Consider the following 22,471-nt stretch of genomic DNA (forward strand, 5'->3'; position numbering starts at 1 on the left):
ATACATATCTGACGACTGGACGAAAGGATGACATACTGACTGACTGACGAAATGACATACTGACTGACTGACGAAATGATGACATACTGACTGACTGGACGAAGGATGACATACTGACTGACTGGACGAAGGATGACATACTGACTGATCTGGACGAAGGATGACATACTGACTGACTGACGGAAGGATGACATACTGACTGACTGCGACGAAGGATGACATACTGACTGACTGACGGAGATACATAGCTGACTGACTGGACGAAGGATGACATACTGACTGACTGACTGACGAAGGATGACATACTGACTGACTGGACGAAGGATGACATACTGACTGACTGACGACGGATGACATACTGACTGACTGGACGCGAGAGACATAGACTGACTGGACGGATGACATACTGACCTGACTAACAAGGATGAATTAGATGTTCAAATATGTTGGAATGATGAGTTCCACGCGTCATGCATGCTCTGCACTTTATTTGTCTAGAGGCAAATAGTCCTAACATTAGGTATAATGACTCTGCTGCATGCCTCCAGAAGGGTATCTTCTGAGGCTGAGTGCTCTTACGAAGACGCATGGTCTGTGTGCTGCGCATGGGGATCACAAGCTCTTCAACTGGGCAGCAGTGTCGCCGATGGAGGGGAATATCTATACGGAGACCACTGCAACAGTTTTTGTAAAGTATGTCAATAAGCTTATCGCAGACTCAGCCTATGTTTAATAACCTCTCCCTTGTTCATTTCAAAGTCCATATGTTCATGACCGATTCATATAAATCATGTCATATTATTTTAAATTCATATTAACCCCTCCTACAGAATATATTGGCAAGATTTAGAGTGATGACAAAAATATCAAACTATTCTATAAGAAAATATTGTTGAGTGGCAAAACTCAACTGTTCATACATAATTATAGATTCACAGACAGCTATTATTCCTGGTAATAATACTGGTTATACTTCATTAGTCCTGGTAGATACTGCTGGTTATGATTAATATTATTCCTGTAGATACTACTGCGTTATAATCATTATTCCTGGTAGATACTACAGGTTATGAATCATTATTCCTGGTTGATACTACTGGTTATGATCATTATTCCTGGATAGATACTACTGTTATGATTCATTATTCCTGGTAGATACTACTGTTATGATTCATATTTGGTAGATACTACTGTTATGATTAATTATCCTGTAAGATATATGGTTATGATTCAATATTCCTGGTAGATACTACTGTTTATGATTAATATTCCTGGTAAGATACTACTGGTTATGGTTCATTATTCCTTAATTACTTAACTGTATGATTCATATTCCTGGTAGATACTACTGTTATGATTCATTATTCCTGTAGTACTACTGGTTATGATCATTATTCTGGGGTAATACTACTGGTTATGATTCATATATTCCTGTAGATAACTCTGTGTATGATTCCATTCCTGGTAGATACTACTGTTATATTCATTATCTGTAATACTTCTGGTTATTAATATTCTGTAGATACTACTGGTTATGTTCAATATTCTGGTAGAACTACTTTATGATTCATTATTCCTGTATATACTGGCATGTTTCATTATTCCTGTAATACTACTGGTATATTTAACAGAGCCCAGAGAATGGATGGTGCAATATGAAATTAGTCATATGATTGATAAATGCATGGGGATGTCCACGTCACCCACGAGATTTGTCCATTGTGTTGAGAGGACACCTAGCGTACTGAAAACTTCACTGTTTTGTGGCATAATACCGCTAGTGTTATCTGACCTGCCCTGGCAAATAAATACATTACATAGCTACCTAAATGGAAGTAACTGAGGAGTATTAAAGAATGAGACTTTTAACTGAAAACGTGTAGGATACCTCTTTCCGGTTTCCCTGGCTTGTGTTTAACAGCTGTGTCATGCTTGTCCATCCAGTCAGTCAGTATGTCTGAGTTGCAATAGGAACTAAATCAAAGATATTAGAACAGTCTTATCCATTAGTTTGAAATTCTTATGTGTAATGATCTAAATTATCCATAGTTCTTAGCCTATCACTTTAATAATTAAAGGTTTAATTTAGGCCTGTCCAAATAAATTAAAAAATAAGCCTTCAGCTCGTAGGGATTGCAATTTAGGCTATCATGTAGGGGGTAATGGTGTCTTGTGGAATAATTGTAGAACTCTATTTGTGTTTAATAACAGTTTGTATTATAGGGCTCCCCTTAAAAAGAGACCCTATCTCACAAGCCTCTAAATACATTTTAAACAAAATAGTTGAAGAAGCACATGCAGTGGCTGATTTAAGGAAAACAGATCTGGCAATAAGAATATAGTTTTGACCATTTGGGACCCCTTGGCTATTTCACTCAGGACAGGTTATAGCCAAGACTTAATCAACATATTGTTTTGTCTCAGTTATTGATATGGATATAGCCTCTGCGTGATGGGATTGTGCAACGAAAATGGATATAACAAGTCAACATACAGAGTGGAATTCACTAATACAACAGTCAGAATACCTAATATAAGGCCTACAGTCCGTGCTCCCAAATACTGGAACAATTGTGATTCATTAGGTTACATGATCACCACAATAGCTCCACACTGCTATAAAAATAAATTATGCAATTATATGGCCATTAAATAACACAAGCAGCATGGCATATTTAGATAGCATAATAGGTCTAGCCTAAATCATATTTACTTTCTATTTTGCAGCTCAGGCGGATATTCTAGACTCTTTTGTGTCTTTATCATTCTCACACAAGTAATTTGCTGAARGCCCAAGCCTATACTACTACATCATCTACTAGTATAACATCGTTATTGAATGCAGTTCTAAAATAAGCTCTAGGCTTTTATTTGTAAATAAAACTGGAGGGTGCAAAGCAACTCTAACATCTGGGCTAGAGTTGATTGATGGACTAGCTAACTTCTACTAGCTACATTCAGTTCATGTCCTTTAGTTGGTTGATTGACTAGCTAACTCTACCTAGCTACGTTCAGTTCATGTCCTCTAGTTGGTTGATTGACTAGCTAACTTCGACTAGCTACGTTCAGTTAATGTCCTTTAGTTGGTGGATTGACTAGCTAACTTCGACTAGCTACGTTCAGTTAATGTCCTTTAGTTGGTGGATTGACTAGCTAACTTTACCTAGCTACGTTCAGTTCATGTCCTCTAGTTGGTGGATTGACTAGCTAACTTCGACTAGCTACGTTCAGTTAATGTCCTTTAGTTGGTGGATTGACTAGCTAACTTCGACTAGCTACGTTCGGTTCATGTCCTTTGCAGATGCCACATTACTGACAAATGTTTGTACTCATAAAAAATATTTGTAACCAGGTAAAGGGAGACGTAAAGAACGAATTGAACGTGTCAATTTTAATTCATAGTCGTAACATAGGGTATGTACGTTTCCAGATCTATTTGAACGTTTACGTTTCATGTTTAACGCATGGCTTTTCTTACTATCCTAACAATTTACGTCTGGATTTTCTTACGATCCTAATGATACATACGTTCAACCTTTTGGCAGGTATCTGGCTCCATAATGGAAGTCAATATATGTATTTTCTTATCTTTACCTGTTCATAGTTCTGTACGTTCCCTTCCAAGGTGGGTTTCCGGATGAAAGAGTAGAACTAGAACCGCGTATGTCTCAACACCAGCAAAAATCTATCTTATCAATATTGCATTTCTACGGTTCTCATTTCGCTCACATTTCCAGAACTCCAACAACCCCACCTACCGACGCATCTACCAGCATATGGAGAGGAAGAAAAGCTGCGTGGCTTCAGTGGAAGAGGGCAATCGACGCACCCAGGAAGGCAACTACGCCTTTATTGGAGAGGCAGCGTCTCTGGACCTGGCTGTGGCTCGCTACTGCAACCTGATCCGCAGCAGCGAACTCATCGCCATGAGAGGGTACAGCATTGCAGCACCCCTAGGTGAGCCCCTAGCAGCTGAGTCCACGGTACCCCTAGGTGAGCCCCTAGCAGCTGAGTCCACGGTACCCCTAGGTGAGCCCCTAGCAGCTGAGTCCACGGTACCCCTAGGTGAGCCCTAGAGCTGAGTCCACGGTACCCCTAGGTGAGCCCTAGCAGCTGAGTCCACGGTACCCTAGGTGAGCCCTAGCAGCTGGGTCCACGGTACCCTAGGTGAGCCCCTAGCAGCTGGGTCCACGGTACCCTAGGTGAGCCCTAGCAGCTGAGTCACGGTACCCTAGGCTCGCCCTAGCAGCTGAGTCCACGGTACCCCTAGGCTCGCCTAGCAACTGGGTCCACGGTACCCCTAGGTGAGCCCCTAGAGGCTGGGTCACGGTACCCCTAGGTGAGCCCCTAGCAGCTGGGTCCACAGTACCCCTAGGTGAGCCCCTAGCAGCTGGGTCCACAGTACCCTAGGTGAGCCCTAGCAGCTGGGTCCACAGTACCCTTAGGTGAGCCCTAGCAGCTGGGTCGACAGTACCCTTAGGTGAGCCCCTAGCAGCTGGGTCCACAGTACCCCTCCATAGATAAACATGATAAATGCAACACTGTGATGTCAATAAAGGAACATTGGGAATGTTGTCTGTGTTTTTATGGGTGGCCTGCTGTGGTGGTGAGTATCTGAAGTATTTGAAGTGTGGTTCATTACTTGATACACCACACACACCTCCTAACTCCTTTCTCTCCACCCTCCTGCCTGCCCTCTCTTCCACCTCCTCCCTGCCCTCTCTTCCACCTCCTCCCTGTCCCTCTCTTCCACCTCCTCCCCTGTATATCTCTCAACCTCCTCCTGCATTTCTCAACCTCTCCTGTATCCTCTCCACTCCTCCCTGTATTCTCTCACACCCTCTCCTGTATCTCTCTCCACCCTTCCTCCCTGTATCTCTCTCCCACCCTCCTTCCTGTATCTCTCCCCCTCCTCCCTGTTCTCTCTCCCACCCTCTCCCGTCTCTCTCCCTCCTCACACCTCCCTCCCGTTCTCTCTCCCTCAACCTTCCTCCCCTTCCTCTCTCCCTCCTCCTCCATCCTTCTCTCCTCCTCCTCCCTCTCTCCCTCTCCATCCTCTCTCTTCCTCCTCATCCCTCTCTCTTCTCCTCCATCGCCTCCTCTCTCCTCTCCATCCTCTCTCTCCCTCTCATCCTCTCTCTTCTCCCCATCATTCTCTTCTCCTCCATCTCTCTCTTCTCTCCATCCTCTCTCTCCCTCTCCATCCCTTTTCTCTTCCTCCTCCATGCTATCTCTCACCCTCCATCTCTCTCTCCTCCTCCATCATTCTCTTCTCCTTCCCTCTCTCTCCCTCCTCCATCCTCTCTCTTCTCCTCCATCCCTCTCTCTTCCTCCTCCATCCCTCTTCTTCCTCTCATCCTCTCTCTTCTCCTCATCTCTCTCCCTTCCTCCATCTCTCTCTCTCTCCTCCATCCCTCTCTCTCCTCCTCATCCCTCTCTCTTCCTCCTATCCTCTCTCTTCCTCCTCCATCCCTTCTCTTCCTCTCCTCCATCCTCTCTCTTCCTCCTCCATCTCTCCTCTCTTCTCCTCATCCTCTCTCTTCTCCTCCATCTCTCTCTCTTCCTCCTCCTCTCCTCTCTCATCTCTTCTTCTCCTCATCCCTCTCTCTCCTCTTCTTCTCTTCCTCTTCCTTTCCATCTTCTCTCCCTCCTCATCCCTTCTCCTCCTCCATCCTTCTCTCCTCCTCCATCTCTCCCTTTCCTCCTATCCCTTCTCTTCCCTCCTCATCCTCTCTCTCTCCTTCCTCTCCTCTCTCTCCTCCCTCTTCTCCATCCTCTCTCTCCTCCATCCCTCTCTCCTCTCCATTTCTCTCTCTCTTCTCCCATCCTCTCTTCCCTCTCCATCCTCTTTCCTCTCTCCATCCCTCTCTCTTCTCCTCTCCTTTCCTATTTTCCCTCTTCTCCTCCTCATCCTCTCTCTCTCTTCTCCTCCATCCTCTCTTCCTCTCATTCTCTCTTCTCTCCTCCATCCCTCTCTCTTCTCCTCATCCCTCTCTCTCTCCTCTCTCTCTCCTCTCATCCTTTCTCTCCTCTCCTCTCTCCATCCTCATCCTCTCTTTCTCTCCATCCTCTCCTCTTCCTCTCCTCCTCTCCTCTTCCATCCTCCATCCTCTCTCCCTCCTCCATCCCTTCTCTCCATCCTCCACCCTCTCTTTCCTCCTCCATCCCTCTCTTCTTCCTCCTCCATCCTCTCTCTCCTCCTCCATCCCTATCTCTCCCTCCCATCTCTCTCTCCATCCTCCATCCTTCTCTCTCCCTCTCCATCCTCTCTCTCTCTCCTCCATCCTCTCTCTTCCTCCTCCATCCTCTCTCTTCTCCTCCACCCCTCTCTCTCCTCCTCCATCTCTCTCTTTCTCCTCTATCCTCTCTCTCCCTCTCCATCCGTCTCTCTTCCTCCTCCATCCCTCTCTCTTCCTCCTCCATCCCTCTCTCTCCCACACCTCCTCTCTTCTCCCTCAATCCTCTCCGTCTCTTCCCTCACACCCTCCTCCCCTCTTCTCTCCACCCTCTCCCGTCTCTCTCCCTCACACCACCCTCCTCCCCGTCTCTCTCCCTCACACCTCCTCCCGTCTCTCTCCCTCACACCCTCCTCCATCCGTCTCTCTCCCTCCTCCATCCCTCTCTCTCCTGCCAGGCTTTCCCATGATGAAGAACATAACAGTGGCCATACTGCAACTGAGTGAATCTGGGGAGTTGGCCTTCCTGCAGAGTAAGTGGTGGGCCAGCAGCTGCTTGCCAGAGGGGGGCCAAGCCCCACATGCCCTCCAGCCCCACCTCCTGAGGGGCCTCTTCCTGCTCCTGGCCCTGGGGTTGGGCCTGGGACTCCTCATGGCCCTCCTGGAGCTTGCCTCCAAGGCCCGCAGTCAAGCCAAGGACCAGAAGGTAAGGGGACATGAGGAGCGGATAAAGAATGGACCTTGTTCTGTTAAAAAGATGTTCTGTTTATTGCGATTTTCAAATCTACGCATGAATATTGAAAGCCAATACAATAATTTTCCTCCAATAAATCCTCTTACTCCTCACACCTTTTTCCTCTCCTATCCTCCCCTCTCTCCATTCTATCCTCCTCCCCTCTCTTCTTTCCTCTCCCCTCTCTTTACTCTCCCCTCCCATSTCTCTCCTCTCCCCTCTTCTCCCCACAGAAATCCTGCTGCTCAGTGTTGTTGGCAGAACTGAGTCAGCGCTTTGGATCGCGTGGGGCAAAAGCAGGCTCAGAGACRTCAGAGAAGAGCAAAGCGTAAAGGACGCGTTTCACTGGCTGCTTCCTAACAACACCAGATGCAAATAAGATCGTGTAAATCCGTTCCTGTCCTTGAGAGCAGCAGTATCTTCCCTATCATAGTGTATCTACAGCAATATGTTCTGTTTCATAGCGTACCACACAGCTACCAACTTCCCCACCTGTAAGTACAATGTTAGAATATATTCTTATTAGAGTAGATTGCACTATAGTTTCCACTCTGAAAAGGTATTATTAAGCCACTAAAGACAACAGACACAACAGCATTTCCTGTCCTCAGACGACACGGTCCACTGCAGATATTAACTGACAGTGATTCAATATGAAGTTGATACAGGCTTTTCAATTAACCTCCAGATGAATGTGTAAAGCGTATGTTATTGTAGGCCTATTTGTTGTTGTTGATATGAACAGTTTTTTTTGTGTGTGTACTGCCAAAATATGTTGTACTAAATCACATCCGATTGGCTTTTAAGTTGTTTCATTAACTGTTCTGTGTAATGTTTAACTGTCTACCAAATAAATCCCTAGACATGATTTTAAGATGTTGGTTGTGTCACGTTCTGACCTTTATTTCCTTTGTTTTGTCTTTATTTAGTATGGTCAGGGCGTGAGTTGGGGTGGGCTGTCTGTGTGTTTTTCTATGTTGGGGTTTTGTGTTCGGCCTGGTATGATTCTCAATCAGAGGCAGCTGTCAATCGTTGTCCCTGATTGAGTAATATACTTAGGCAGCCTGGGTTTCACTTTTGGTTTGTGGGTGTTTGTTGCCGTGTCAGTGTTTGTTCGCCACACGGTACTGTTTCGTTCGTTATTCTTCGTTTATTGTTTTGTTCCAGTGTTCCGTGTTGCTTATTAAAAAGACATGAACACCTACCACGCTGCGCTTTGGTCCTCCTCACTTCCACCTAACGACGAGCGTTACAGGTTGTCACATGATTTCACACCTAACCTCTCTCAAAACTATTTGGATGGATAGGAAGTAAAGACAAAATGGTATGGATTGATAGGCCCACATTTCTTCTATGTTGCTTCCAGGAAGGTGTCACGCCCTGACCTTAGTTATCTTTGTTTTCTTTATTATTTTGGTTAGGGCAGGGTGTGACGAGGGTGTTATGTGTGTTTTTGTCTTGTCTAGGGTTTTTTGTATATCTACGGGGTTTTGGAATTGTCTATGTAATGTAGGTCTATGGTGGCATAGATTGGTTCCCAATCAGAGACAGCTGTTTATCATTGTCTCTGATTGGGGATCCTATTTAGGTTGCCATTTTCCATTTTGGTTTTGGTGGGTTATTGTCTATGTGATGTTGCATGTCTGCACTCGTGTCATTTAGCGTTCACGTTCGTTTTGTTATTTTGTATAGTTCAGTCTTCTTATTTATTAAAAGGAAGATGTATATTAATCACGCTGTGCCTTGGTCTCCTCTCTACGACGTTCGTGACAGAAGGAAGAGGGAATGAACATTCACTGTAGGTTTCATACCGTTTTTTTTCTTCTTCTTTGAATATTGCTGTTTCAGTTTCATAAAAGATGTCGCACGACCACTCTGGAGGGACGCCGGTGTTGTGCCGAAAAGCTCCCCCCTGACAGAAATCTGTCCCCCCCCTTCCACGTAAACGTGCACGCACTCAATTCTTCGACTTGCTGTAACGCTCGTCGTTGGAATGAGAAGAGGAGGACCAGTGCGCAGCGTGGTAAGTATCCATTTTAATAAGAATACTGGAACAATGAACAAAAACAATAAACTGACAAATGACCGAGACAGTTCCGTATGGTGAAACACAGACACAGAAAATAACCACCCACAAAACACAAAGAAAAACAGGCTACCTAAATATGGCTCCCAATCAGAGACAACGACTGACACCTGTCTCTGATTGGGAACCATACTAGGCCAAACACAGAAATAGACAACCTAGACATACAACATAGAATGCCCACTCAGATCACACCCTGACCAAACAAAACATAGAAACATACAAAGCAATCTATGGTCAGGGCGTGACACTTGCTTGCTAGTTGGAATTTTCTGATCACGTTAGGCTGCATTTAATTTTATTTTTTTTATGACGGTTTGATCGCGGTGGAGGCACTGGTAATGTCTGCAGTTTTCCGTTTGGCTATTTGTTTCAAGTGTATTAGTCTATAAATAAATCTCTTTGCCAAAATTTGTCATCTCTGCCATGTCTTATTCGACTAGTAGTTGTTCTGAAATGTTTATTGCTTGCCAACATTTTACTCCCTCCTCTGTTTAATATAACACACATACATTCATTATTAATTTCCGTTGCATATCCTGACGTGAAGTTTGTTCTATAGAAAGTATTTGACTCTGATGTGTGCCACATAAAGTATTGGACTCTAGCCACAAAATTAAGGAAATTAGAAGTGGGGGAGAATTTCGGCAAGGCTATTTTCCTGCCTGCCGAAATTCTCTGCAAGGCCTGTGTAAGGGGTGCGTACTGGGATGTAAGGAGTGCGTACTGGCGGCAGAGAAGTCAGACGCAGGAGAGCAAAAACTGTGTTTCCAACGGCGCAGTTTAATAACAAAACACCCACGGAAAACAGACCAATCAGATAATGGGTACATAACCCGACGCACACCAGGACAGACGTGCACAAGCACTTACAATAAACAATCACCGACAAGGACATGAGGGGGAACAGAGGGTTAAATACACAACATGTAATTGATGGGATTGGGACCAGGTGTGATGGAAGACAAGACAAGACAAAACCAAAGGAAAATGAAAAGAGGATCGACGATGGCTGGAAGGTCGGTGACGTCGAACGCCGCCCGAACAAGGAGAGGGACCAACTTCGGCGGAAGTCTTGACTGGCTGGCACACTTCATTTTGGTAGCTCATATTGACCAGTAGTGTGTGCCACAGAAAGCAAAATTAGAGTATAAAGAAACAAACTTTTATTTTAGGAACATTTTATAATGTTTAAGAAAACAATGATAATACACAAAAATTATCACACAATGACACAAAAATGGCTGAGATCAATATGACAACAGCCAGTGAAAGTGCAGGGCGCCAAATTCAAACAACAGAAATCTCATAATAAAAATTCCTCAAACATACAAGTATTTTACACCATTTTAAAGATACACTTCCTGTTAATCCCACCATAGTGTCCGATTTCAAATAGGCTTTACGACGAAAGCACCACAAACGATTATGTTAGGTCAGCACCAAGTCGCAGAAAAACACAGCCATTTTTCCAGCCAAAGAGAGGAGTCACAAAAAGCAGAAAGAGATAAAAATGAATCACTAACCTTTGATGATCTTCATCAGATGACACTCATAGGACTTCATGTTACACAATACATGTATCTTTGATAAAGTTCATAATTATATAAAAAAATCTCAGTATACATTGGCACGTTATGTTCAGTAGTTCCAAAAACATCCGGTGATTTTGCAGAGAGCCACATCAATTTACAGAAATACTCATCATAAATGTTGATGAAAATTTACCGAAATAGCACACCATGCAATAATCTGAGTACAGCGCTCAGAGACCAAACAAGCCAATCAGATATCCGCCATGTTGTGTAGTCAACTGAAGTCAGAAATAGCATTATAAATATTCACTTACCTTTGATGATCTTCATCAGAATGCACTCCCAGTAATCCCTACCCAAAATACTGCCCCCTACCCAAGAGAGGTTAAGACATGAAGGTCAGACAATCCGGAAAATGTCAAGAACTTTGAAAGTTTCTTCAACTGCAGTCGCAAAACCCATTGATATAACTGGCTCTCATGATTTATTTAGAATTCAAGGCACACTTAACCAGCATGGATACCACAGCATTCTGCAGCGATACGCCATCCCTTCTGGTTTGCACTTAGTGGGACTATCATTTGCTTTTCAACAGGACAATGACCCAACACACCTCCAGGCTGTGTAAGTGCTATTTGACTAAGAAGGAAAGTGATGGAGTGCTGCATCAGACCTGGCCTCTACAATCACCTGACCTCAACCCAATTGAGATGGTTTGGGACTGGGACTGCGGTGAACAAGTGCTCAGCATATGTGTACTCCTTCAAGACTATTGGAAAAGTATTTTGAGAGAATTGGTTGAGAGAATGCCAAGAGTGGATACCAAAGCTGTCWAGGAAAAGGGTGGCTACTTTGAAGAATCTAAAATCAAAAATATATGTTGATTTGTTTAACACTTTTTTGGTCACTACTTGATTCCATTTCATTGTTTTGATGTTATAAAGGCACAAGGCAAGACCCAGATGCAGACACGGGAGGCAGATGGTTTGAGTCTTTGATATTTAATAATCAATCCAAAAGGTGTAGGCAAGAGAATGGTCGTGGACAGGCAAAAGGTCAAAACCAGTTCAGAGTCCAGGAGGTACAGAGTGGCAGGCAGGCTCGAGGTCAGGGCAGACAGAATTGTCAGGCAGGCGGTAACGGGGTCCAGAAAACAGGCAAGGGTCAAAACCGGGAGGACTCGCAAAAAGAGAATAGAAGCAGGAGTGCGGGAAAACACACTGGTTGACTTGAAAGACATACAAGAGAGAGAGAGAGACAGGAAACACAGGGATATATACACYGGGGAAAATAAGCGACACCTGGAGGGGGTGGAGACAATCACAAGGACAGGTGAAACAGATTATTTTACAATGTAGAACTTAGTAAAAATAAAGAAAAACCCTTGAATGAGTMGGCGTGTCCAAACTTTTGAATGGTACTGTACATTTGTGTTTGTGATTCTTGTTAGTGTCACGGCCGTTAAAAGAAGATGACCAAGGTGCAGCGTGGTGTTTGTACATTTTCCTTTTATTAATAAAAATGACCCCGAACAAAACAATAAACACTACAAAAACAAATCGTGAAGCTAAAGACTATGTGCCCTAAACAAAGTCAACTTCCCACAAACACAGGTGAGAAAAGGGTTACCTAAGTATGGTTCCCAATCAGAGACAACGATAGACAGCTGTCCCTGATTGAGAACCCTACCCGGCCAAAACATAGAACTACAAACATAGAACATAGAATACCCACCCCAACTCACGCCCTGACCAAACCAAAATAGAGACATAAAAAGGATCTCTAAGGTCAGGGCGTGACAGTTAGGCCCACAAGCCCAAAAAAGACTAGTCTAAAGGCAGCCCTGGTACCAGTTAAACATTATTATGGAAGTATACTGTATGCAAATAGTTTAGTCCCTGTTTCTCTCAGATATAGGACAGACACTTACTTTGATGTATTATTTGTCTCTGTTTGTCTCTGTTATGTGCTTCTATGGGCTAATAGCAGTAAACGATTCATTAATACATACGTGTTTTGAGAAACTCATAGTTAAAACATTGATTTACCTGCTATTCATGCAAATGTCCACTGGGGGTCGCTGTTGTATTTCTACTGAGAGCACCATCCGGGGCACTACATCCTAGGATCTAGTGCTGCTGATACCCTCTCTTATTCATTTGGATTTAAAAGATAATTGATCCTAGATCAGCACTCCTACTCCGGGATGCTTTGTGAATATGGGCCCAGTTGCCTTTCTTTTAGATAATTTAAAGGTGTTCTTGCTTTTAATGTTAAAGTTGAGTCCATTTCAAGGCGACATTGATATAGTGTAGTAAAAAAAACGAGAAGAAAACAATTAAAAAATTGACTGTAAAAATAACAATCTGAGGTGATTTTGACTGGATTTCTCTAGTCTCAGATTGCTATTGGTGGAAGTTACAATGATACTTTAACTATTGATTCATTACTATCTGTTACACATTCTCAGGAATGGAAGTGAACAGTAGAACCTCATTAGAGGGAGACGTTTTGCAAGTCTTATTGTCTGAGTATAGGCTGAAGGACAGTGTTCAAACCCTGTTTCACATGTGCGCTATATATTAGATACAATATGATGAATTCTAAGGCACAAATCAGTAATAGTCTCCTTAAAGTTTGCAGTAAATGTGCTACCCTACGGATGTCCTCCCTACAGTACGCACTTACACAGTCAGTGAAGATGCAATAACTGGGATAGCGACACAAAAGGCCTTGTGTACACTTTCTATTGAAACAAATTGTAACAATAGAATAGTCTGTTGGAAATAGTGTATACACAGCGAAAATAGTCCCCTACCCTGCAGTACCTACCTACTTTCAAAGTAAGTCATTCAGGATATTTAGCCCCACCTGACTCTCGATCGAGTATTTCTATAAAAAAAAATTGAAAGGAAACGTATCTCTTCTCTGACCTGAATTTGAGAGAGAGTCTGAATATTGATTATTATGAATGTGGAAATATGTGATTTTAGTTTGGTATGATGAAATTGAACAAGAGAGTTCATCAATATGAACTCACTGCTATATTTGCAAACGTCCAGTTGTTCCTCTTTGGTATGTGATCAGAATTCCTGTTGCAACGTGGGCCATGGTCCAGCAACAAATAAAGCTTTATTTCTTGACTGTACTGTTATTAAACTACTTTCTGTCTACACTACCTCTCAAGTCCTCAAAGGTTATAATATTGACGAGACTCATGTTTATTTTCTTTAGGTTCAAAGGAAAGATGCATAAATGCTCTCTCTATCTCCATCTCTCTCTTTCACACACACACTCTCACGCTCACTGAGCAGTGGCCTAGATTTCCTCTGCAGATTTCTGCCTGTGCGGTAGCCTTAGGCCTGTCGATGCGATCAGAATTAGACACGCTAACGGACGTGTCACCACTTTGAAGTAGTGTTGGAGACCTTGGAGTCTGGGTTTCCCTTGGATCTGCCAGGCAGTTTGTGCATTGATCCTCCTAAATTTGATTGACTTTGACACACTCTTTCTCTCTCTCCCTCTAAGCTCTTCCTGACAGCATGGTGTAATAACCTCTTCCTGACAGCATGGTGTAGTAACCTCTTCCTGACAGCATGGTGTAGTAACCTCTTCCTGACAGCATGGGTGGTAGTAACCTTTCTGACAGCATGGGTGTAATAACTTTTCCTGACAGCATGGTGTAGTAACCTCTTCCTGACAGCATGGTGTAAGTAACCTTCTTCTGACGCATGGTGTAATAACCTCTTCCTGAACAGCATGGTGTAAGTAACTCTTCCTGACATGATGGTGTAAGTAACCTCTTCCTGACAGCATGGTGTAATAAACCCTCTTCCTGACAAGCATGGTGTAACCTCTTCCTGACAGCATGGTGTAGTAACCTCTTCCTCACAGCAATGGTGTAAGTAACCTCTTCTGGACAGGCATGGTGTAATAACCGTCTTCCTGACAGCATGTGTATAACCTCTTCCTTGACAGCATGGTGTATAACCTCTTCCTGACAGCATGGTGTAGGTAACTCTTCCTGACAGCATGGTGTAGATAACCTCTTCCTGACAGCATGGTGTAGTAACCTCTTCCTGACAGATGGTTATATAACCTCTTCCTGACAGCATGGTGTAGTAACCTCTTCCTGACAGCATGGTGTAGTAACCTTCTGACGCATGGTGTATAACCTCTTCTGACAGCATGGGTAATAACTCTTCCGACAGCATGGTGTATAACCTCTTCGCTGACAGCATGGTGTAATAACCTCTTCCTGACAGCATGGTGTAGTAACCTCTTCCTGACAGCATGGTGTAGTACCTCTTTCCTGCCATGCAATGGTGTAGTAACCTCTTCCTGACAGCAGGGTGTATATAACCTCTTCCTGAACACATGGTGTATGTAACCTCTTCCTGAACAGCATGGTGTAAGTAACCTCTTCCTGACAGCATGGTAGTAATAACCTCTTCCTGACAGCATGGTGTAGTAACCTCTTCCTGACAGCATGGTGTATGTAACTCTCTCCTGACAGCATGGTGTAGTAACCTCTTCCTGAAGATGGGTAGTAACCTCTTCCTGACGCAGGTGGTATAACCTCTTCTCTGACAGCATGGTGTAGTAACCTCTTCCTGACAGCATGGTGTAAACTCTTCCTGACAGCATGGTGTATAAACCTCTTCCTGACAGCATGTGTAGTAACCTTTCCTGACAGCATGGTGAATAACCTCTTCTGACAGCATGGTGTAGTAACCTCTTCCTGACAGCATGGTGGTAGTAACCTCTTCCTGACAGCATGGTGTAGTAACCTCCTTCCTGACAGCATGGTGTAATAACCTCTTCCTGACAGCATGTGTAGTAACCTCTTCCTGACAGCATGGTGTAGTAACCTCTTCCTGACAGCATGGTGTATAACCTCTTCCTGACAGCATGGTGTAATAACCTCTTCCTGACAGCATGTGTAATAACCTCTTCTGACAGCATGGTGTAATACGTCTTCCTGACAGCATGGTGTAGTAACCTCTTCCTGACAGCATGGTGTAATAACCTCTTCCTGACAGCATGGTGTATAAACCTCTTCCTGAACAGCATGGTGTAGTAACCTCTTCCTGACAGCATGGTGTAATAACCTCTTCCTGACAGCATGGTGTAGTAACCTCTTCCTGACAGCATGGTGTAGTAACCTCTTCCTGACAGCAATGGTGTAGTAACCTCTTCTGACAGCATGGTGTAATAACCCTCTGACAGCATGGTGTAGAACCTCTTCCTGACAGCATGGTGTAGTAACCTCTCCTGACAGCATGTGTATACCTCCTGACAGCATGGTGTAGTACTCCTTTCCCTGACAGCATGGTGTAGTAACCTCTTCCTGACAGCATGGTGTATAATCTCCTGCGTGTGTAGTAACCTCTTCCTGACAGCATGGTGTAATAACCTTTCCTGACAGCATGGTGTAGTAACCTCTTCCTGACAGCATGGTGTAATAACCTCTTCCCTGACAGCATGGTGTATAACCTCTTCCTGACAGCATGGTGTAGTAACCTTCCTGACAGCATGGTGTAGTACCTCTTCCCTGACAGCATGGTGTAGTAACCCTCTTCCTGACAGCATGGTGTAGTAACTCTTCCTGACAGCATGGTGTAGTAACCTCTTCCTCGACAGCATGGTGTATAACTCTTCCTGACAGATGGTGTAATAACCTCTTCCTGACAGCATGTGTATAACCTCTCTCCTGACAGCATGGTGTAAACCTTTCTGACAGCCATGGTGGTAAGTACCTCTTCCTACAGCATGTGTAATAACCTCTTCCTGACAGCATGGTGTAGTAACCTCTTCTCTGACAGCATGGTGTAGTAACTTCTTCCTGAAGCATGGTGTAGTAACCTCTCTCCTGACAGCATGGGTGTAGTAACCTCTTCCTGACAGCATGGTGTATAGTAACCTCTTCCTGACAGCAAGGTGTAACCCCATGAACCTCTTCCTGAACAGCATGGTGTAGTAACCTCTTCCTGACATCAGATGGTTGTAGTAACCTCTTCCTGACAGCATGGTGTATAACGCTCTTCTGCAGATGTGTAAATTAAACCTCTTCCTGACAGCATGGTGTAATAACTCTTCCTGACAGCAGGTGTGTAAACCTCAGATGAACCTCTCCTGACAGCATGTGTAAGTGTAACCCTCTTCCTGACAGCATGGTGTTAGTAACCTCTTCCTGACAGCATGGTGGTAATAACCTCTTCCTGACAGCATGGTGTAGTAACCTTCTTCCTGACAGCATGGTGTATAACTCTTCCTGACAGCATGGTGTAGTAACTGCTGCTTCCTGACAGCATGGTGTAGTAACCTCTTCCTGACAGCATGGTGTAAGTATCACACTCTTCCTGAAGCATGGGTAGTAACCTCTTCCGAAAGCATGGTGGAACTCTTCCCTGACAGCATGGTGTAATAACCTCTTCCTGAAGCATGGTGTATAACCTCTTCCTGACAGCATGGTGTAGTAACTCTTCCTGAAGCATGGTGTAGTAACCCTTCCTGACAGCATGGTGTGTAAACTCTCTTCCTGACAAGCATGGTGTGTAACCTCTTCCTGACAGCATGGTGTAGTAACCTCTTCCTGCAAGCTAGGTCTCTACTGTGTGTAACCTCTTCCGACAGCATGGTGTAATACCTCTTCCTGACAGCATGGTGTAGTAACCTCTTCCTGACAGCATGGTGTAGTACCTCTTCCTGCGCCATGGTGTATAACCTCTTCCTACAGCATGGTGTAGTAACCTTTCTGACAGCATGGTGTAATAACCTCTTCCTGACAGCATGGTGTAGTAACCTCTTCTGACCAGCATGGTGTATAACCCTCTGTCCTGACAGCATGGTGTAGTAACCTCTTCCTGACAGCATGGTGTAGTAACCTCTCCTGACAGCATGGTGGGTAAAACCTGCTTCTGACAGCATGGTGTAAAACCTCTTCCTGAACAAGCATGGTGTATTAACCTCTTCCTGACAGCATGGTGTAGTAACCTCTTCTGACAGCATGGTGGTACTCTTCCTGACAGCATGGTGTAATAACCTCTTCCTGACAGCATGGTTAGTAACTCTTCCTGACAGCATGGTGTAGTAACCTCTCTCCCTGACAGCATGGTGTAATAACCCTCTTCCTGACAGATGGTGTGTATAACCTCTTCCTGAACAGCATGGTGTAAATTCTCAACTGGTGTCCTCTCCGACAGCAATGGTGTAATAACCTCTTCCTGACAGCATGGTGTAGTAACCTCTTCCTGACAGCAATGGTGTAATAACCTCTTCCTGACAGCATGGTGTAAGTAACCTCTTCCTGACAGCATGGTGTAGTAAACCTCTTCTGACAGCATGGTGTATAACCTCTTCCTGACAGAGGTGAAATAACCTCTTCCTGAGCATGGTGTAGGTAACCTCTTCCTGACAGCATGGTTAAGTAACCTCTTCCTGACAGCATGGTGTAATACCTCTTCCTACAGCATGGTGTAGTAACCTCTTCCTGACAGCATGGTGTAATAACCTCTTCCTGACAGCATGGTGTGAATAACCTTCTTCTGAAGCATGGTTAATACTCGTTCCTGAACAGCATGGTGTAGTAAAAATAACCTCTTCCTGACAGCATGGTGTAGTAACCTCTTCTGACAGCATGGTGTATAACCTCTTCCTGACAGATGGTGTTATAACTCTTCCTGACAGCATGGTGTATAACCTCTTCCTGACACATGGTGTAATAACCTCTTCCTGACAGCATGGTGTAATAACCTCTTCCTGACAGACATGGTGTAATAACTCTTCCTGACAGCATGGTGTATAACCTCTTTCCTGACAGAATGGTGTAGTAACCTCTTCCTGAAGCATGTGTATAACCTCTTCCTGACAGCATGGTGTAATAACCTCTTCCTGACAGCATGGTGTAGTAACTTCTTCCTGAACAGCATGGTGTATAACCTCTTCCTGACAGCATGGTGTAGTAACCTCTTTTCCTGACAGCATGGTGTAATAACCTCTTCCTGACAGCATGGTGTAATAACCTCTTCCTGACAGCATGGTGTAGTACCTCTTCTGAAGCATGGTGTAATAACCTCTTCCTGACGCATGGTGTATAACCTCTTCCTGACACATGGTGTAGTAACCTCTTCCTGACAGCATGGTGTAGTAACCTCTTCCTGACAGCATGGTGTAATAACCTCTTCCTGACAGCATGGTGTAATAACCTCTTCCTGACAGCATGGTGTAGTAACCTCTTCCTGAAGCATGGTGTAATAACCTCTTCCTGACAGCATGGTGTAAGTAACCTCTTCCTGACAGCATGGTGTATAACCTCTCCTGACAGCATGGTGTAATAACCTCTTCCTGACAGCATGGTGTAGTAACCTCTTCCTGACAGCATGGTGTATAAACCTCTTCCTGAAGCATGGTGTAATAACCCTCTCCTGACAGCATGTGTAATAACCTCTTCCTGACAGCATGGTGTAATAACCTCTTCCTGACAGCATGGTGTAGTAACCTCTTTCCTGACAGCATGGTGTAGTAACCTCTTCCTGACAGCATGGTGTAAGTAACCTCTTCCTGACAGCATGGTGTAATAACCTCTTCCTGACAGCATGGTGTAATAACCTCTCCTGACAGCATGTGTAGTAACCTCTTCCTGACAGCATGGTGTAGTAACCTCTTCCTGACAGCATGGTATAACCTCTTCCTGACAGCATGGTGTAGTAACCTCTTTCCTGACAGCATGGTGTAATAACCTCTTCCTGACAGCATGGTGTAATATAACCTCTTCCTGACAGCATGGTGTAGTAACCTCTTCCTGACAGCAATGGTGTAGTAACCGTCTTCCTGACAGCATGGTGTAATAACCTCTTCCTGACAGCATGGTGTATAACCTCTTCCTGACAGCATGGTGTAGAACCCTCTTCCTGAAGCATGGTGTATAACCTCTTCCTGACAGCATGGTGTTAACCTCTTCCTGACAGCATGGTGTAGTAACCTCTTCCTGAAGCATGGTGTAATAACCTCCCTGACAGCATGGTGTAATAACCTCTTCCTACAGCATGGTGTAATAACCTCTCTCCTGACAGCATGGTGTAGTAACCTCTTCCTGACAGCATGGTGTAATAACCTCTCCTGACAGCATGGTGTAGTAACCTCTTCCTGACAGCATGGTATAACTCTTTCCTGACAGCATGGTGAAAGTAACCTCTTGCCTGACAGCATGGTGTAGTAACCTCTTCCTGAACAGCATGGTGTAAGTAACCTCTTCCTCAGCATGGTGTAGTAACCTCTTCCATGACAGCATGGTGTAATAACCTCTTCCTGCAGCATGGTGTATAACCTCTTCCTGACAGCATGGTGGTAGTAACCTCTTCCTGACAGCATGGTGTATAACCTCTTCCTGATCAGCATGGTGTAAAACCTCTTCCTGACAGCATGGTGTAGTAACCTCTTCCTGACAAGCATGGTGTAGTAACCTCTTCCTGACAGCATGGTGTATAACCTCTTCTGACAGCATGGTGTATAACCTCTTCCTGACAAGCATGGTGTATAACCCTTTCCTGACAGCATGTGTGTAGTAACCTCTTCCTGACAGCAGGTGTAGTAACGCTTCCTGACAGCATGGTGTAATAACCTCTTCCTGACAGCATGTGTAGTAAACCTCTTCCTGACAGCATGGTGTAGTAAAACCTCTTCCTGACAGCATGGTGTAGTAACCTCTTCCTGACAGCATGTGTAGTAACCCTTCCTGACAGCATGGTGTAGTAACCTCTTCCTGACAGCATGGTGTAATAACCTCTTCCTGACAGCATGGTGTAGTAACCTCTTTCCTGACAGCACTGGTGTAGTAAACCTCTTCCTGACAGCATGGTGTAATATACCCTCTTCCTGACAGCATGGTGTCAGTAAACCTCTTCCTACAGCATGTGTAATAACCTCTTCCTGACAGCATGGTTAAGTAACCTCTTCCTGACAGCATGTGTAGAAATAACCTCTCCTGACAGCATGGTGTAGTAACCTCTTCCTGACAGCATGGTGTAGTAACCTCTCTTCCTGACAGCATGGTGTAGTAACCTTTCCTGACGCATGGTTAATACTCTTCCTGCAGCAGGTGAGTAACCTCTTCCTGACAGCATGGTGTATAACCTCTTCCTGACAGCATGGTGTAATAACCTCTCCTGACAGCATGTGTATGTAAACCTCTTCCTGACAGCATGGTGTAGATAACCTCTTCCTGAACAAGCATGGTGTATAACCTCTTCCTGACAGCATGGTGTAATAACCTCTTCCTGACAGCATGGTGTAATAACCTCTTCCTGACAGCATGGGTGTAGTAACCTCTTCCTGACAGCATGGTGTAGTAACCTCTTCCTGAAGCATGGTGTAGTAAACCTCTTTCCTGACGAGCATGCGTGTAATAACCTCTTCCTGACAGCATGGTGTAATCTCTTCCTGACAGCATGGTGTAGTAACCTCTTCCGACAGCATGGTGTATAACCTCTTCCTGACAGCATGGATGTAGTAACCTCTTCCTGACAGCATGGTGTATAACCTCTTCGACACATGTGTAGTAACCTCTCCTGACAGCATGGTGTAGTAACCTCTTCCTGACAGCATGGTGTAATAACCTCTTCCTGAAGCATGGGTTAAACTCTCTCCTGACAGCATGGTGTAATAACCTCTTCCTGACAACATGGTGTAATAACCTCTTCCTGACAGCATGGTGTAATAACCTCTTCCTGACAGCATGGTGTAATAACCTCTTCCTGACAGCATGGGTTAGTAACCTCTTCCTGCACAGTGTAGTCCTTCCTGACGCCATGGTGTAATAACCTCTTCCTGACAGCATGGTGTAGTAACCTCTTTCTGACAGCATGGTGTAGTAACCTCTCCTGACCAGGCATGGTGTAGTAACCTTTCCTACAGCATGGTGTAATAACCTCTTCCTGACAGCATGTGTAGTAACCTTTTCCTGACAGCATGGTGTAATCACTTCCTGACAGCATGTGTAGTAACCTCTTCCTGACAGCATGTGTAATAACCTCTTTCTGACAGCATGGTGTAATAACCTCTCTGACGCATGGTGTAGTAACCTCTTCCTGACAGCATGTGTATAACCTCTTCCTGACAGCATGGTGTAATAACCTCTTCCTGACAGCATGGTGTAGTAACCTCTTCCTGACAGCATGTGTAGTAACCTCTTCCTGACAGCATGGTGTAATAACCTCTTCCTGACACATGGTGTAATAACCCTTTCCTGACAGATGGTGTAGTAACTCTTCCTGACAGCATGGTGTAATAACCTTCTTCCTGACAGCATGGTGTATAACCTCTTCCTGAACAGCATGTTATCCTCTCCGACAGCATGGTGTATAACCTCTTCCTGACAGCATGGGTGTAGTAAACCTCTTCCTGACAGCATGGTGTAGTAACTTTCGAAGATTTAATACCTCTTCCTGACAGCATGGTGTAGTAACCTCTTCCTGACAGCATGGTGTATAACCTCTTCCTGACAGCATGTGTAATAACCTCTTCCTGACAAGCATGGTGTTAAGTAACCTCTTCCTGACAGCATGGTGTAAATAACCTCTTCCTGACAGCATGGTGAGTAAACCTCTTCCTGACAGCATGGTGTAGTAACCTCTCCTGACAGCATGGTGTAAGTAACCTCTTCCTGACAGCATGGTGTAGTAACCTCTTCCTGAGGCATGTGTAGTAACCCTTCCTGACATTATATAGTGTAGATAACCTTTCCTAACAGGCCATCTTAACCCCTCAAACGGTCAGGGACCGTGATCCACTGTTCTGTCGTTCATCTATGAGGGAGTGTGAACCAAAGTGCCGGCCGTAAGTAAGTAGGGCCGCAATACACGTGCGCGCACACGCACGCACACAAGCCTAGTTATCAGACTGTCTGCCCCCTTGATCCTAGCCCCAATAGGTCCATCTAATA

General features: G+C 44.5%; 1 protein-coding gene across 1 annotated transcript in view; it reads left to right on the forward strand.

The window, feature by feature from the left end:
• The window catches only part of LOC112071225 (probable glutamate receptor), a 35,985-nt gene extending 28,202 nt beyond the window's left edge, over positions 1-7,783 (forward strand). The window contains exons 8-10 of the mRNA XM_070439307.1: positions 3,738-3,957; positions 6,635-6,882; positions 7,143-7,783. Coding sequence (XP_070295408.1) covers positions 3,738-3,957; positions 6,635-6,882; positions 7,143-7,241 — 567 coding nt within the window. The 3' untranslated portion in view covers positions 7,242-7,783. The remainder of the gene's footprint in view (positions 1-3,737; positions 3,958-6,634; positions 6,883-7,142) is intronic.
• The last annotated feature ends 14,688 nt before the right edge of the window (positions 7,784-22,471 follow it).

This window comes from Salvelinus sp. IW2-2015, unplaced genomic scaffold, assembly GCF_002910315.2.
Source record: "Salvelinus sp. IW2-2015 unplaced genomic scaffold, ASM291031v2 Un_scaffold1549, whole genome shotgun sequence".
NCBI classification, from domain to species: domain Eukaryota; kingdom Metazoa; phylum Chordata; class Actinopteri; order Salmoniformes; family Salmonidae; genus Salvelinus; species Salvelinus sp. IW2-2015.